Below are 17,045 nucleotides of genomic sequence, written 5' to 3' on the forward strand. Positions count from 1 at the left end.
CTAAATTAGGTCAAGTAAATGTTTTTTTAAATCTGCTGACGTCTTTTTTTGAGGTGTATAAATTCAATGACTTTCCCTGCTTGGTTAACAGAAAGAAACATACTTTTAAGTGTGAATGAAATTTGGAACCCTTCAAAAGCCTGTCCTACCTGATGTCGTCATCAGTCACTACGAAGGCTTTGCAGAGCGGCTGCGCCGTGTTCAGCCACACGCCGGGGTTCTTCTCCACAGCAGCAGTCAGCTGCCCGGTGATGGGCACGGGGCTGGTGTGCAGGGAGCTGGCGATGGCAGAGAGCAGCGTTCTGTCTGAACAAACGGGCCCGACACCTAGGGAAACGAAGCGCCGCGGGTTAGTTGACGACTGCGTTAAACGGCGTCCGATAAGCGTGCTGCTCTTACCCTGCAGGCCTTTGGGGAGATCCATAGATTTCACCGGCTCCTCTGCTATATCGAATGCATTCAAGCCGCTCAGCTTCCTTTCCCAGAACAACTAATGATGAACATTAAACAGAAGACAAGCATGTCTGCTCATGCACTTGAACTGGGGCAAGTCACCAGCACAGGCTAATAATAGCACAGCAAACACAAGCCTGACCACAGCTGTGCAGAAAATTATCCACAAGCGACATTCTTTAGTGGTGAAGAAAAAACACTTATTAGAGGGAAGGAGGAGGTTTTCCTTCAGCCTCAGACTTACTTGTTTTGGTTGATCCACAGCCTTCTGAGGGTCCGTCTTCACCTTGTTGTTGGGGTGGTTTGTCACTTTGGTCACCGGCTGTTTAAAGATGGACGCGGTTTGTCGGACGGGTAGTGTTGTGTTTAAATCAGGCTTGATCTGGAAGAGAGAGCGCCGTGAGACTAAACCTTAAGTCTTCATCAGATCTCAGGATGAAACTGAAGCATCATGAGGGATTTTACTGACAGACTTCTACAGCACGTTTGTCAGTGCAGACAGATTGATTATTGAGGATGCTCCGTGGACTATTACTGTAAGAAAACATATCTCAACTCAGAAATAAAATAAACTACTGATGTTAATCTGAAGCTATGTACACATGTGTGGTTTAACTTTCAACGCCTGATCAATAGTTCTACGTTTTGCACGTAGAACCTGCAAAATGACTTAAAAACTTGCATATGTATGTGTGAACGCAAGAGTTTTTAATGCTGAAGCCCAAAACACTTTTATGTTCAGAGCCCGGCGTGAACGTAGATTCACACTTAACTGTAACCGCAGTCAGTCATCAAACAGAGCACAGGGTTGGGGTCTCATCGATACAGATTTGGTTTGACATTTAACAAACCTCCAATGTTAAGATTTTAAATTTCAGAGATAAAATAAACATATGAAGATCATAGAAATCATTTCCTAGCTTTAACTGCCACAGACTGAACTACACGACCTCTCCCAATGTGTCTAAACTCACAGCAATTTTGTTGCGAATCATCAAATTTACCTCAATAAATGGATTAGGATGTTCAGACATGGGACTGCTCCAGTTATAGGAAATAATAATAATTCAAGGATGGACTAACAGGTCAGAAAATGTGATGGGAAAGTCTTCAGAAATGTACAGAAACAGATTAAATGATTCTGGTTTTCTCTAGAATCAACAGAGCAACGATGAAAAATGTAAACACACTTTAAAGAGTCTCTGCATCTGAAACGTTTTCATTAAATCCAGCAGGTTTTGGCCAAGTTACAAATATTAGTTTTCACTTTTTATAACACCTTTAAAAAATGTTCCCCAAACAGACAAAACTGAGCTACTTTCTTCAGTTCTCCTTGGGTTATGGTCACAAAAAAACAAAGCAACATTTAAAGCTTAAAGAGCCATTGATTTCTCAAAAACAACTAAGCAGGAGCCACAAATTCTTACAAATGCATATTTATATACTTCAGTGTGTTTGACAGGTGCCAGATTCAACACAATGTTAAAAACATGTTTAAAGTAATCATTTAATACAATGGCCTACCCTACTTTTTTTCCTTTTCTTTGACCTGTTTTTGCGTGATGATGAAATGATCTTGTTATCACGAGAAAACAAGGTTTTTTTTTAAGATAAAAGACCAAGGCTAATCAATACTAGGATTCTACTATTTCTATTTATGACTCCACTGTGCTCTGACGATGAAGACGTTAATGGTTTATTAAAAAATTACATTAAAACCCTTTTTTTTCCTCAAAAAATGTTCAAACGCAATGCATTGTGGTCTATATTCGCCAATGTAGTGAGCATCAATGCACCCTGGTTTTTTGCAAAGACTTCTGGGAAATTTCTAGGGCATTAGATTTTGGCTATGTCTGAATTCCTTCACTATTCACTATATAGTGTGTTTGACATTTTGTATTGCTGTCCAAATCGACAAAATCAAGTGCCCTACAAATTTCCCAGAGGTCTTTGCAAAAAAACGGTGTGAATTGATGCTCACCACAATATAAAATTCTGATTCTAGATTATAAAAGGATACCATTACTAAAATAAGAGTCCAACTATACCGTTATTACAATAAACTACTAATAAAAGACTTAGCACGTGAGTTTTTTGGGTACTGAGTAAGATTTGATCGTTTCACCCAACAACAGTTCCAGGGTGATTCATCAAACACTGCAGAGCAGAAAGGCCTCAGATAGAGTGGCTACTGTTCAGGTCTCATGACATTTAATGACTCTTTGCCAGAAGGCATGTGAGGACGTTCTAGTGGCGTAAAAGGAGGTCGCACTCTAATGAGGTCTAGACTCCTCTCTGAGTTTACTTGGCTGGATCAATCCCCAAAGTTTTTTTTTTTTTTTTTAGTAGGAGATTTTAGTCTGAGAAGGTCTACAATACACACACGCCTGTGAAAAATAGACTAAAAATAGATTAAATTAATATATTATATCATCTGATTGTCAGATATTTTGATCAGGACATATCAATTCTACAGTTTTTCATCAATACGTTATATTCTTTGCTCACCTGTATCAGCATAAACTGTGCTTTAAGAATTCTCTGCATTTTTCTGAAGAATATTCAAACACACAAGTTCTTGCACTAAAGTTGGCTTTTTATGTATAATTCTATAATGAAATAACTGGATTTTTTTGGATGAAGCGTTAGATGTGAGCTGTATTATGAGTAGAGCTTTTATGTGTGAAAAATACAATCTCTGTTTCATGTGAGCACACACTACACCAAAGGAGATCTGGTCAACTGAAACAGATAAGTGAACAGAAAGCTGTTTCAGACTGGAACAGCTGGAGCTGATGTGAAAGTAACAGAGTCACATGACTCTTCTGGTTTGTAACGAAAACTCTAACAACTCAAGAAGCTTTAATGAAACTTTTCGTCCTGAAGAGGTTCCCTGTTTTTAAAAAAGAATAAACTTAAAAATGAAGTTAACCCCTTTGTATTTCAGAACGATGCTGCACCATCATGACATGGACACAACAAAGATGTTTGAGTTTATTATGGAGGACTGCTCATTTCTTACAGATCTACTCTGATGAAAATTGTGTTTTCAACATTTTTTTGCGTCATTTTTATGATGACAGGGGACATATATGGAGAAACTTAAACTTAAAATTACATTTAGTATTAAGTATTAAATATTAAAGGCCCCGCCTACGACTCAGAGTCAAATATCTAACGAACTACTGCCACTCTACAGAAACTATGCCCTAGAAAAAGACACAGACTTTTGATTTTGGCTAAAATCATAATTAAAAGACACTGACAACACTTTTAAAACTGCAAAATAAAAGATGATTGGAGTGAGAGTTTAACTGTAAAATTGTTTTTAATCTGTAATAAGATTGTGACAAAGTGAACAGACAAGTCTCAATTGTCTACAGGTTTATCACAAATGTGGCAAATTTCGATCAAAGACAAAAAATGTATTTGAACCTCATCAGTGACACTAAACTACCATACTTTGTGCAAAGTGGGGCAAGCTGTAAAAAAAAAACTTTTAAACAAAATTCTCTTCAGCTCACTAATGGTTGCCGTGGTACCATCACACACTAGAAGAGAGGTTCTCACCCACCTTGACCCGATGGTTGACGTCATACAGATGTTTGTGCCTGCTGGGCTGCGCTTTGGGCTGGAGGGAGCGTCCACCCCTGGAGAGGCTGGCAGTCGCATCCAGCCGAGGGTCACTGCGGAATATCGCTGGCTTGTTGAGAACACGCCTCACAGGCAGGCTAGAGGCAGAAAAAAAAAAAATCAACAGCACTTTCTTATGACATTGGGGCATTAACTGAAAGTTTCATTAATCTTTAATCTATGTATTTTAAATGGAACGTGACATTTTTGACAGAGGGGAATTTTCCCATATCAATGCACAGAGTCTCCATGTTATAATGTTTGTATGTATGTTAATTAAACACATTTTTGGGTAATTTTTGGTTCAATTAATTTATTTCTGAGTGTAGAAATATGTCTGTGTGATTAATTGGTTATTGTTGAAAACATTTTCTTTTTAAATCCTTCCATATATTTAAAATACATATAGCAAGTATATGGAGGGTGCCAAGGAAAAGTTCACCAAAAAGTCTCAGGTCATAACATCCATCTTAATCTGGCAATTGCTCTAAAATTTGTAGATTACATCTAAAGAAATAGTTCATATATGCTAATTAGATTTTAAAAAAATTTATTATTATTATTTTTAATCAACTGAGGGCTTAGTAACAAGTGGAACAACTGTATGGAACCATAACAGCCTGGAACTTTGCTTTGATAAGCTGAAGCTGCTATGGAGCTCAATCTCATTCACTCAAGCACAAATAACATAACTAATCCCACAAATGTGCGAGTTTATATGTGGTCGTCTCATCTTCTCTCTGCACCAACATCACTTTCAACAACTGTTGCTGCTCTATCAGCAATGTGTTATAAAGCTTAAATAATATTGTGCAGAGAATCTTTGCTAATACAGGGCACTATTTATACTCTAATGAGGTACTGTTACTATAAAATATTATTGAAATAAAGAAAAAATAAGAACCAGACAATTATAGTGATTAACAGTTTTAATGTGTTTGATTTTTTGTCCATTCTTCGTCATTTTCATTCTTTTTTATAACTTAAGTCATCTCAAAAGGCTACACAGAAAAAAATAATAAAAACAAATCAAAACAAGTTGACAAAAAATCAATTGTAATAATTATTTTATAAAGATCATTTAAAATTGTGCTTTATATATAAAGTTTGAAAGGAATCATCAAGTTTTCTCTAGACAATTCAAAAGTTAGAAACTAAGACAAATAATATATAATTGGTTAAAACCTTGTGTATTCTAATTAAAAAAAAAACAATGCGAATAAACAGAATAAAGAAAAATAAATATGCAAAAAAGTGAGTAAATGCAAATCTTTAGGAGCCATTAGTTTGACTATAACAGCACTATAATAATAATAATAATTAATTTAAAAAAACAAATTTGAAGTGTAGTAGCAACAAAACTTTATTTATTTATTTTTTTTTTTACCCACAATTGTTTAAATAATTTTTTATACCAAGTATTTGTTTTTAATGACCCTTTACTGTCAAATAAACTGAAGGGATTATACAGATTACCCATAAGGCCAGAATTGTTGGCCTTCATGTGTGGTCTATCAACTTAACAGTAACTTATCCAAAGTTTGCAGCCACTGTCACAGAATTCTGAGGAGGTCAGGCGTACAAAGTCCAAAACTTTAAGGACTCTCAGTAAATCAGAAGGAACGGATGTCGGGCAAACAGAATAGCATGGGTTACAAAATTCGGTGTGACACCTGGCCCCGCGCGCTGCAAGTCAAGCGTGTGTAAACAATGAAACTTAGCAAGCTAATCAAGCTAGCAGCGGCCGGAACATCATGATCCTAGCCAAGAACTTTTACAAACTGAGGTTTACAATCCCGACATGCATCTTAGGTAATACACTCGGCACACACCAAACAGTAGTGTCGAAGAAGCATCGAGGAAAAAAACCCAGACGTCTGTAATTTGCTTAAAACTACAAAACACATGTACGCACGCGTGAATTTCTCCAAAGTCCCAAATCATGCAACCACAAATATTAGACAAACCCTACCTTTTCCTTTCCATTGCCATGAATGTCTGCTTTGTCTTGCTTCTTATTTTTGATAGTGAAGAGGTCAAAGTGAGCAGAAAACGGCGTTGTTCTTTGTAAGTGCAGTCATGAATTTACAGTCTGTTAATTTAGCTGTCGTTAACCGCTGTCAGGACTTCTGCAAACAAAGATCACTCCGCCAGGGCAAATAACCCAAAAATCACTGTAATCCATGCGCTGTTATGTAAACTAGTCCAGATATGACCGCTTTTACATTTCCGTGCTGCTCTTTGAGAAAATAATTAAAATGTAAATAAAATTTCAGATTGAAGGGAAGCAAATAAATAAATAAATAAATAAAATGTTAAAGTTTTAGCCAAAAAAGTCTTATTTTGAAAGATATATTTTAAAAATCTATAATAAATACACAATTTAAATGTATTAAGTGCCTAAGTCTGTATTAAGTACCTAAATCTAAAGAACTAAAAAAAAAAAAAGCTTTTCCCCCCCATCATATTGTCAAGTTTGCTTACTATACGTATAAGTCTTAAAAATATCTAAAATAAATAAAATAACCATTCATGGAGCAACACACTCCAACACATATTTTATACAAACCTCCTGACCTTACATTAAATAAAGCTGCAAGTTTGACCTTTTCTAAGTAGTAGTAGCACTTTTGAACCACTGCACTACAAGAATCACACACAACCAAAACAGGATACAATATACTCATTTTAATTTTGTATGAAAACCACAAAACAAATGTCACCCATGCAACACAGATCAAAATAAACAGAAGCTCTCACACCAAGCAGTTAAAAGAAGCAGAAATCATATTTGTAGTTTATTTTCTTTTTCTTTCATCCATGATTTTTAAATGTTTGATAGCAAAAACATTTTTTGGCAAATGTTAATGAACACTTGAATGTTGAGTGGATGAAGATGATGAGATCCTGCAAACTTCCATGTCCAAAATACAGGTAGGGTCCATTTGTGTTCGTAATCCGAGACCTCAAAAAATGCCATCTGTAAAGAGAAAACAAAACAAAAAATACATTTTAGATTAACAAAATGGTATTAAAAATAGAAATAAATAAAATCTAACTTTTGACATATGCATCACCAAAGAAACTTTATGAATGTGTTTTAATTTTGTGCACATTGAGTGAAATAACAGCAAACTTAAAGGATAAACTTTTCATCACATTTAGTTCAATGAAAAAGTTGGCATTTAAAACACTTAAATATATAGAACAAATATGCTAAATAAGCATGAAACAACCAAAAGAAAAAAAAAATATCACATTATCAGTGATGCTACTAGAAAGGTTTAATCAGCTGTGGCCTGATGCGCCATCTAGAGGTAAGAGGTGTTATTGCAGGTAAGAATTCATCAACATACTAAACTAAACTAAAAATGTTGGCATGTTTTCTTCCTTTTTCAATGTTATGTTTTGCTTTGATTACATCAGTCGAACACAATGCATCTTGAAATAAAAAAAAAAAGCTTTTTGACCATCATCTACCACAGATAAGACCTGAGGTGTGGCTGAACATAGGGGTTTATTCTGCACTAATGAATGCTAGTGTGCACACATATGTGCTCAAAGCTCACCAGATTTATAATATGCAATCATTTTAGGAAGGGTTTGAGTTCTACTAGACTGAAATCTTGTTAAAAAAAAAAAAAAAAGTTAAATGTTAGCTAATTTAGCTTAGACAAAAAAAATGACATTTAAGTTTACAATGACAAGGAAACCAATATTTATTTATTAGTCACATTAAACTAGAGACTGAATCAAATTGTAGATTTGTAAACTCAGATCAAATCGGGTTATTAGTTTGGTAATGATATCCAACTTTACTCCAAAAACATTTATGTTTAAAAGTTAACCAACTATCAAATAAGTCAGCACATGGTTTTAAATAGTTAGTCCACATGTCCTGGAAGCGTCAGCGTCATCTTTTCTTTTTTATTTACAACTCAAACGTCAGAAATGGCAGAGAAAGTGTCCCAGAAGGGTCTCACAACAGGTTTACAACAGTTTAAAAGGCCATTCAATCAACCTCAATGAAGAAATTATACAGGTTTTTAGAAAGTGCTGGGGGCCGCTCGTTGTTGATTTTATGAACGAGCCTGCAGGACGGTGGAAATTTGACCGTAGGCTGCATTTGGCCTATGAGCCGGACTTTGGGTGCCAAAGCAAAGTAGGGAAACAGCAGCTCTGCCACTCTTGTGACCTACCTCACCTTCTTTAGTCATCCTTTTTGAATTTGCCATTGATGTAAGGAACATAATCCAAAACCAGCCTCCAGTCTGTTAAGTAGACCAGGGCTACACCCCCTGTCGTGCCCCAAACAGCCAAGGTAGGTAACCTGTGGATGAGAGAAATCACGAATGATGAATTTTATGCTAAGCATTTTAATTATAACAAACATGTGTACTATCCTAACAAACAAATCCTAATAATTGAAGCAAAACTATTTTTAAAACAGTTAACTTCCACAAATATTTACCCACAACAAGGACATTTTAAAGTCTACACATCAGGCTTATTTTATGTTTATTGTTTTGAGTCATTTATAAATTCAAGATATAAAATAACTACTGTTTAATCTTTAATGTAAAATAGTACATATAATTAGAAAAATAATAAACAGAATGAATCAAAAATAAAAGCGTTTTTATAACCCCCCCATAAAGCTAATCATAAAAAATGTTCAGACACTAATATGTTAAAAGCTTTTCGAAAAATTTACCTTAAAACTGGAGGGAAACTTATGTGATTTGGCAGTGATACTTGGCTCTAATCGTGATTTAAATTGAAGCAAAATTTGACAGGTCTCAGTTTAAACATGACACATAAATGTGTATTTAGTGTCGTTTGATGGCCCATTTCAGCGACATCTTCGAGTAGTTATTTTAATTTAAGATGTGAATGTTATGTAAGCAAATATACTCTATGTTGTTGTTTCAGCATTTTTTAAAGTCAAATCGTGATATTAGCTTAAGCTAAAGTCAACATAGCTGTGACCTCGACTGGGCTAACAGCTAACGTTGGACACGAGCTAGCTAAGAATCACCTCGTTAAAGACATTTATTTATCTAAAGGAAAAATAAAAAATAAAACCAACTAACCACGACTTAGCGATGGCCACATATTTCTGTCCAACTACTTTACCAATCATGTTGGTATTAAGCAGAGATGCCCTTCCAACACAGGACGTGCCTCACTGAAAAGAACTTACTAGTGCGCATGCACACTAATCACTTCCGGTACGAGCATGGGACTACAAAAATAAAAGCCAAGTAACTCTTCATAACAAAAAACACAATTTAAAAGCACTCAAACTTTCACATACAGATGCTCACCTGGTTCTGCATTTTTAGCAAAACTTTTTACCTCACTCATGCTATCTTTGGAACAACAAGGACATCACTTACAAATAAAAAAAGTCTGTTTCTTTAAATTTGGTTAAGTCACATTAATCAAGTCAATTGTAGTTAATTCAGTTTATTCTGGTTTAAAAATGCTGTTTTCTGCTGACCCCACTCTGTCATATGCTGGTTTCTTTTCTCACCTGTCATCCAACAAATCTATCCAAGGGCTGTCTCAACAAATTACTGTCCTCATTTCTTTTTGGAACAGTATAATCTCTAATTTACCCCAGAAAAAGTGTAGATGTATTAACCTAACACATTTTTAGGAGAAATTTATTTTAAATTATCATATAAACATTATCCCACTAAAATGTTGCATCCTCCATAGATTTCAAAAGGATATCGGTACTAGCTGTTCATTTTGCAAAAGTCTTCTGGATTCAGTTACACATTTATTTTGGACTTGTTCAGATGTCACCAAATTTTGAACTAAACCTGCTGGAAAATCACAGTCTTCTTCCTATGAACAGATTACATTTGGATTTTTTTTTTGAAGAAACTGAAAATGAGGTTCATTTATTCTATTTATTTTTAGCCAAATTCCATATAAATAAATGTAAATGCACACATATGAAACCTTCTTTACCTCTTTTATTTGTAACATGAAAAATAACTCTCCCAAAAATTCAAAGAATTTAAAAAGCTTTGAATTTATTTGAAAAATTAATTAAAATAACAAAATACAGTGAACGTTCCCCCATTTTAATTTACTGAATTGTGTCTTGTAATTATGATTCTATTTTTCATCTACTGTACTTCTATTTTTCCCCCTGTTCATTCTCTTTGTGTTCTTATAAAAGCTATATATGGCCATTAAGTTTTGTTAATAAAGTTTGCCTAAAAAATAATCCCTGTCTATACATAATAATAAATTAGGTAAATTATTAAAAAAAACACACAGACATTATTTATTAAAACTGGAACATTTATTGCTACTTCACTGTTATGTACACAACAGTTCTTGATATCTATTTTATTTATATATTTATAAAAATAGCAAACTTGAGGCACTTTGAAGACAAACCATAGATAGATTTTGTCCTCAAACATGAGAGAAGACATAACTGTTGCAGGTCATCTTTCACAGAGGACAGCACTATTAACATTTAACCAAAAAAAACAAAACAAAAAAAAGAAACAGACAAATACAAGAAACACAAGTGTTATCTTAGAGGCTATATCGATGCAGATTTATGGTTTAATAAAGTCTTTAGTAGCTAGGTTTAAGTAGCTGATAAAGAAAACTATATCTTGAGGGTTGTCTTTAAGTCAGAAATGTGAGAAATATCGTAACAAATAAACGTACAATATAAAACTACGACACTGTGACATGTATTTCAGCACACATGCCAATCCAGAACAAAACCATATAAAAAAATCATAAAAATGGGAAGTAAACTTTTATTACAATAAGTGTCAAAGTTGTAGACCACATTATTTATCAGTGAACATCTAATGACACGCATATACTGAAGCAGACTTATTGCTTCATTCAAAAGATGTCACTGAAGTAAACTTATTTATCTACATCTGTAATACGAGAAGGTACTTTTCTTTTTTTTTTTTCTTTTTTTTAATGAATACAACATTATCTTACATGTCACAAACACATATCAGGCACTAGAAAGAAATCATCAACTTCCAAGGGGAGGAAAATGACTAAGGCCATCCTTTCAGAGTCAACACGGAGTTCATGATTAGCTGAAAGTTAAGAGTGATGGCCACTTTGTCTGCCTCTACCTTAAACTCATTAGAGACCTGGATGTTAGGCAGTGTGCAAAAATAAAAGCCAATTGCAACGTGTTTTGTGTTTAGAAAATAAAAAAACAATATCACAACATGTGATGATAATGAACATAAAAAAGGTCATCAATTTTAATGTTTCAAAGCCTCTGGCACCAAAGAAAACACCAGTTTGTTCCTGGAAGCTAATTTGAGTCATCTTACATTAAAACAATGTAACAAAGAAAAAAAAAACTCACAAAAAACCTCTGACAACTATATTACAAAAGTAAAAAACAAAAATAAAAAAACTGTATATATATAAATTATCAAAAAAAAGGAAGATCCTTATAACAGGTTCCACAATTGTTCAATAGGGTTGAGGGACAAAAACAGCAACTGCTCAACAGAGAGCAACCAAAACAAGTCAGTCAATGGCAAAAGAGAGAATTCTCCCAAAGGTAACACTTATGATCCCTTTTCAATACTTATTTGTCTGCAAGAATTTGCTCCAACACGACTTCTTCTTGGATAAGGATGCGGGGCAACAGGCTGATGCTGGCTCTGACCCGTCTGAGTGAAAATCGACTTCACAATAGTGAAGAAAGTCCAACAACAGCCTCGGTGAGAGAGTGGATCCAGTATTTATGCAGAGTCCTGGGCTTCCCTCAGTGGTGGCGTCTCTCTCTGCCAGTCTTTCCATTCCACTTGCATGGCAGTGACAGTAACAGATGCAAAAGACTTTTCAAAGTGGAGACTGGGAGGCGAAACAAGCAATAAAATTGTCCCAGTAACACACTCGGCTGCTGCACACGTTCAGCCGCTGCAATAAATCCAAGAAAAATACCAGCAAATCCAAAACACCAGTCAGCTTTTCAATCAGTCTTACATTTTTTTGTTGTTGCTTTTTTTAAGTCAAACACAAACTTTTTTTAAAGCACAATGACCCAAGCTTTTTTTCAACAAGATATAACTCCTCCCTCTTTGTTTCTGAAAAACATAAGACCTCTTTTTCTGAAGGGAATGCCGATAACTATCCGTCCGTATAAATCCAAACTCTGCTCACATGAGCAGTTGATCCAAAAGTGTTTGATCCAGGTGAAATTTGCTCCCGAGAATAAAGCAACTTTACACAAAAATGTCATTTTAAGAGCATCCTAATGTTGAGCAATGTCCTCAGTCGTCATGATCCGACCTTTTCCTTTAATTTTTTTTTTTACTTGTTGTGCTTGAATTCCTGTCCTGGAAAGTGGCCACCTGCTGAGTCAGTGTGCGCATGTGTGCTTGCTTTACCCACACTGAATGCATGAATATGACAGATAAGGCCACATGATATGAAGGCTGTACAATCAACAGGAACTGAAAGGAAAAACAAAAAAAAAAAACATTTTTATTAGATAAATAAAAACAGAAATAAGTGATGAATATTTCGCAGAAACAGTAACTGACCTGAGGATTACATATGGCTCACAGAGTTGTTTCCGTCCCCTCCTAAAGCTGAGTGTCCCCCAGTCAGCTGCATCTGAGGGTCAACACCTGAAACTTTTTCCTCTTCTCTCCTCTTGAGACAAGCAGCTTTAGGATTCAAATTACGCTCTTCAGAAAAAAAGAAAAATAGTTACAAAATGTCATCTTTTCAGTAGGAATGTCAACTTAAATAAATTATAGACATTTTTTACTATAGACCCCTTGCAGTGATGTCACACGAGTGTTGTTGTTCGCAATTTGGGGAGTCAACCACACATAGTTTTGATACATATGTCGGGTAAAATCTGCAACTTTGGTGCAGAGAAATAGCCACCGAACCTCACCATGGTACGTGTTGCTATTGTTTGTCAGAACAGAAAAACTCCAAATTCAAGTGTCTCGTTTTACCGATTTCCGGGGGGATGAAGACATAAAATGATGGATTGTCACAATCAAATGAGAAGGGTGGTAGCAGACTCTAGAGGACATTTTGTGTCAGGTAGGTCTATTTTATTTCTTCTAAAAGTGATAAATATTTAGGAATCCAGTGCAGGCTGGAACTGGCCCTTTTTTTGTTTTTAACAGTGATTGAACAACGGAAGAAACGTGCAAACTTTTCCCTAAAACATGCAAATGTGAGGAAGCAGCATCACAAGTTCATGCAAAGCCTGAACCAATTGTTTATCTTTGTCAGTCTCTGTTATCCTCACTCGTATCTAGAGGATAATAAACTACTACTGCAACTTGAATGCTCATTGCATTACTGTAAGATGAATGCTTTTTGTATTCTGTCAAAGTCTTTCGGTGTTCTTCCTCTCAACTTTGCTGCTTCCCATAAGAACATTGGTTCTGATCTGTGGCAGGTCTAGGCTTTTTTTGGTCTTGCTGACAACAAGGTAGGTACTGATCAAAAGCAGACAGTCGAGTTGAACGCAACAAAGATCTGGGTTTTGACTCCCAAAATGGCGGTGAGAGGATTGATTCTGTGACGTCACGAGTAAGAAGTCTATCGAGTTGTTAGGACAGAAAAATAGGAAAATCCAGAGTGTGGAGATGAACTTCATGCATTTGGCAGAGAAGGGATGTAGGATTATACTTCCTCAACTTTCTCCAGTCTCCTTTTTTTTTAAGAAATGATCATTATGTATGAAAAGCATTAAATAAAAAAAAGTCTCGAGGAGATAATCTTTAGTCTCTAAAGCTTCAACAGCTGAATGTCTGATCAGATCTCCTTCTTGCTGACCTACCTCGCACCTGCTTCTCCAGGCTCAGAATAACCTGGACAGCCTGCTGCAGGATCAGAAGCTTGGTCTGGGCTTTGTCGCTCTGCAGGTGGACCTGACACATCCTGCCCAGCTCCCTGAAGGCCTCGTTTATGTCACGAACGCGCACTCTCTCCCTAGCGTTGTTAGCTAGGCGGCGCTCGCGCTCCCTCTGCTCCTTCTCCTCAGCAGTCAGGTTCTCATCAGTCACTGTGACAAGGCTGCAGCAAAAAGTAGGGGTCGGAGGGGCTGGTTAACAAACCCGGTACACCACCCATGCTAGACCTAAACTGATTCCACCAAAACTATAGTTACAGATCTACTAATATTTGAACCTCTGAAATTCCTATTAATAAGTTCATATTACACAATGAAAAAGAAGATCTGAGCAGAGCTGGGCTGAACTCCAGGAGAAGCAACGAGGGTCTATTCAAATCCACTCCAGTTTAATGGATCGGTCAATCATCGTCATAAACTTAACGCGACAAAATATCTTTCGGTCATTTGGTCCAACATGGAAGTCGAGGGGCAGCAAAGATCTGGAGAATGGAGGAAGCAACCCTCTCTGCCAAATGCAGGATGGACACAAAGCCAGAGGACAGACGAGAAGAGACGAGTATGTGAATATAAATACATCACATGAAGATGCATTTATCTGAATGTGAAGGAAGATGATTAGTTTCAAAGCTTGGAAACCTGAAAGCAGAGCTTACGTGGAAAAAAGGAGAGTAAATGCAGAATGAGCATGTAAACTTTTACAATGACGGTAACACTTGGTGTTGTATGAGCGCAGGCCGGTAATTAGGATCAGAAACTGCTTATGAGGGAAAACTCCTATAAATCCATAAGCACAAATCCCTTCTTCCATCTTCTCAGCTGCACATTCTGAAACTCTGGAGACGAGGAGAAAGGACGTCTCTGCTCTGGTTTGTTGTGGTTATGAGAATGAGCCCATAAAACTGCAAAGACTCTGTCAATCAAAGACTTTTGTGGACTAGTGGCTGACATTTATACAGGAAATGAGACGACTGCAGTGGCAATCAAGAAAATATATCCTTTGTCAAACAGCAACACAATCAATGGTCCAGAATTGACATTCAACTTTAACTTAACGCCTCGACTTCAGATTCAACAGATTGATGGAGATTCCTCGACAAATACAAGAACTACAGCAAGTCCATCTTTCTAAAATATTCAGATAATAAATATCTCCACATCAAATAGAAGAAGTTATATTAATAAATGCCGAAAAACAAATGCAGAATTTGTATGAAAAAAAAAAATAAATAAATAAAAATCAAACCAGTCATACTGGGCAGAGTGATGCGATTCTCTGAGATCAGAAGTGGCAGTTTTGACTCCAGAGTTTCAAAAGTTAAAGTGATAAACCAGGTTGTTGAGAAGCTGAAAGAGATGAGAACTCCTAACGGCCGCATGTGCACAGATGTGCCCCCCTTAGGCTACGTTCACACCAAACGCGACTGCAGAGGTGTCTGGTTTCAATGTCAAGTCAGTGTAAAGATGCAATCAGAGGTCTTTCGGTGTGTTTTGAGTGTCAAGCCTGAACTTTGGTGAACCATTCGCATTGTGTCAACCGATCAGGGACTCAGCTTTGGCCCGTGATTAGTGGGTCGAGTTCAAAACCAACATGGAGACAATTCTGGTAGTTCTCCTTCTAAACTTTATGATATTTATCTTATTTATGAGAAAATAATAAAAAGGTCCTCTAATTTTATTCTTATATTTATTTTTTTCCCTCCTTGGACAAACGCAGGACAGCAAGTCGTCAAAGAGACGAGAAGTACCGCTGAAAGCGGACGTTATTCTGACACAGCTCCTGCAGTAGATGGTGAATCTCACCGTTCTGTGAGAGTTTCTGAATGATCTCATGAGGTCAGACATTGAGATGTGATTTCTGATGCTTTTGAGGAGCTGATCTCTCATCATCATCCATGTATTCCATGCACTGACTGTATATAGACATAGACTTAATACTATTATGTAGCTTTGAGGCAGAACACTTTTGATGGTAGATCCTCTTTTAAAGTGTCAAATTTACAAACATTTTTGGACGAGTAGCAAATGTAACGTGCGTCAAAAGAGAGGCACAAATCGCATTTGGTGTAGACTTAGCATAATGTCTGTAGATGCTGCTGATTACATGCAATAACAAATATTCTGGAGTCGTGACTGTTCCCGTTGTAATCTGTTTACATGTTCATGAATTAGTGTTTTTTTTCTACATACACTCTGTTTCCATCTGAAAACAGAAAATAAAAAAGGTTAGAGAAAGGATGGGATCAACTGAAAGAGATCATGTTTAAAAGCCCAGAAAAAGAAGTTCAAAGGAATGCGTGTTAGTTTGACAGATAGTTGAAGAAAAATGTGTACTTTTGCTTCTGAAGGTAAAACAAAAACCATAAAAATACTGTTTAGTCAAATAAAATGAGTGAAAAAGCAAATGAGAGTACAAAAATGTGTTTTAAAGAGTGTGAAAGCATGAGGCAGCAGCTCCACATTAGATAAGCACAGACACACTAAAGATGGACAGGATTAAAAACATCACACAACTTCAGTTTCTCATCTCTTGTCTTCAGTTTGGACCATTTTTTAGCCGAAATATAAATCTTTAAGTTCATTTCTATTCGGGTAAATTTAGACAAACATGACAGGAGCTGGAAAGTGAAGCTGAGTAAGAGTTATATGTGCATTGAGACCCTTCCCCTCCACTTCCTGTCACCCACTGACCTCGAACTTGCTGCTCCAGGTTGAGTATAACATTTACTGCTTGTTGCAGTATGATCAATTTGGTTTGTGGTTTCTCATAGCTCAGATGGAGCTGACACATGCGGCCCAACTCCTTAAAAGCCTCGTTGATGTCCCTCACGCGCAGCCGCTCACGGGTGTTGTTTGCCAACCTCCGTGCTTTCTCCCGCTCAGCCTTGACCTCCACAGGAAGGTCTTCATCATCATTCTCAGTATCCAAACTACTGAACGTCCGAGGGATGAGGAGGGAAGGACACAACATGCAGAGTTAAGCGGCTTTTGTTTCCTAATTTAAAGCATAAATCTATAATGACAGCTACAAAAATACTAAAATATTTTAAAACTT

General features: G+C 36.4%; 3 protein-coding genes across 5 annotated transcripts; all 3 read right to left on the reverse strand.

The window, feature by feature from the left end:
• Positions 1 to 149: 149 nt before the first annotated feature.
• On the reverse strand, positions 150 to 6,258 carry LOC112141902 (methyl-CpG-binding domain protein 3; the record flags this gene model as incomplete). Its single annotated transcript, XM_024265106.2, is given in 5 exon segments — positions 150 to 327; positions 400 to 490; positions 698 to 835; positions 4,028 to 4,184; positions 6,059 to 6,258. Coding segments are annotated over 5 exon segments (584 nt in total), but the record flags the coding sequence as incomplete, so codon positions are not given.
• Positions 6,259 to 6,754: 496 nt separating this feature from the next.
• Positions 6,755 to 9,333, reverse strand: LOC112141903 (cytochrome b-c1 complex subunit 10). 2 transcript variants are annotated; one of them, XM_024265108.1, is made up of 3 exons: positions 9,180 to 9,333; positions 8,291 to 8,416; positions 6,755 to 7,066 (listed from the first exon to the last, which is right to left on the reverse strand). In XM_024265108.1, the coding sequence occupies exons 1-2, from the start codon at positions 9,227 to 9,229 to the stop codon at positions 8,296 to 8,298; spliced, it is 171 nt and encodes a 56-aa protein (XP_024120876.1). In that variant the 5' UTR covers positions 9,230 to 9,333; the 3' UTR covers positions 6,755 to 7,066; positions 8,291 to 8,295. The 2 variants fall into 2 exon arrangements, with proteins under 2 accessions (XP_024120876.1, XP_024120875.1); XM_024265107.1 differs by having other exon boundaries at positions 8,286 to 8,416.
• A 1,056-nt stretch (positions 9,334 to 10,389) lies between these two features.
• Positions 10,390 to 16,923, reverse strand: LOC112141904 (transcription factor E2-alpha; the record flags this gene model as incomplete). 2 transcript variants are annotated; one of them, XM_024265109.2, is given in 3 exon segments in its annotated part: positions 10,390 to 12,563; positions 12,654 to 12,800; positions 16,682 to 16,923. In XM_024265109.2, coding segments are annotated over 2 exon segments (382 nt in total), but the record flags the coding sequence as incomplete, so codon positions are not given.
• Between the last annotated feature and the right edge of the window lie 122 nt (positions 16,924 to 17,045).

The sequence above is a fragment of the Oryzias melastigma genome, unplaced genomic scaffold, assembly GCF_002922805.2.
Source record: "Oryzias melastigma strain HK-1 unplaced genomic scaffold, ASM292280v2 sc00742, whole genome shotgun sequence".
Taxonomy (NCBI): domain Eukaryota; kingdom Metazoa; phylum Chordata; class Actinopteri; order Beloniformes; family Adrianichthyidae; genus Oryzias; species Oryzias melastigma.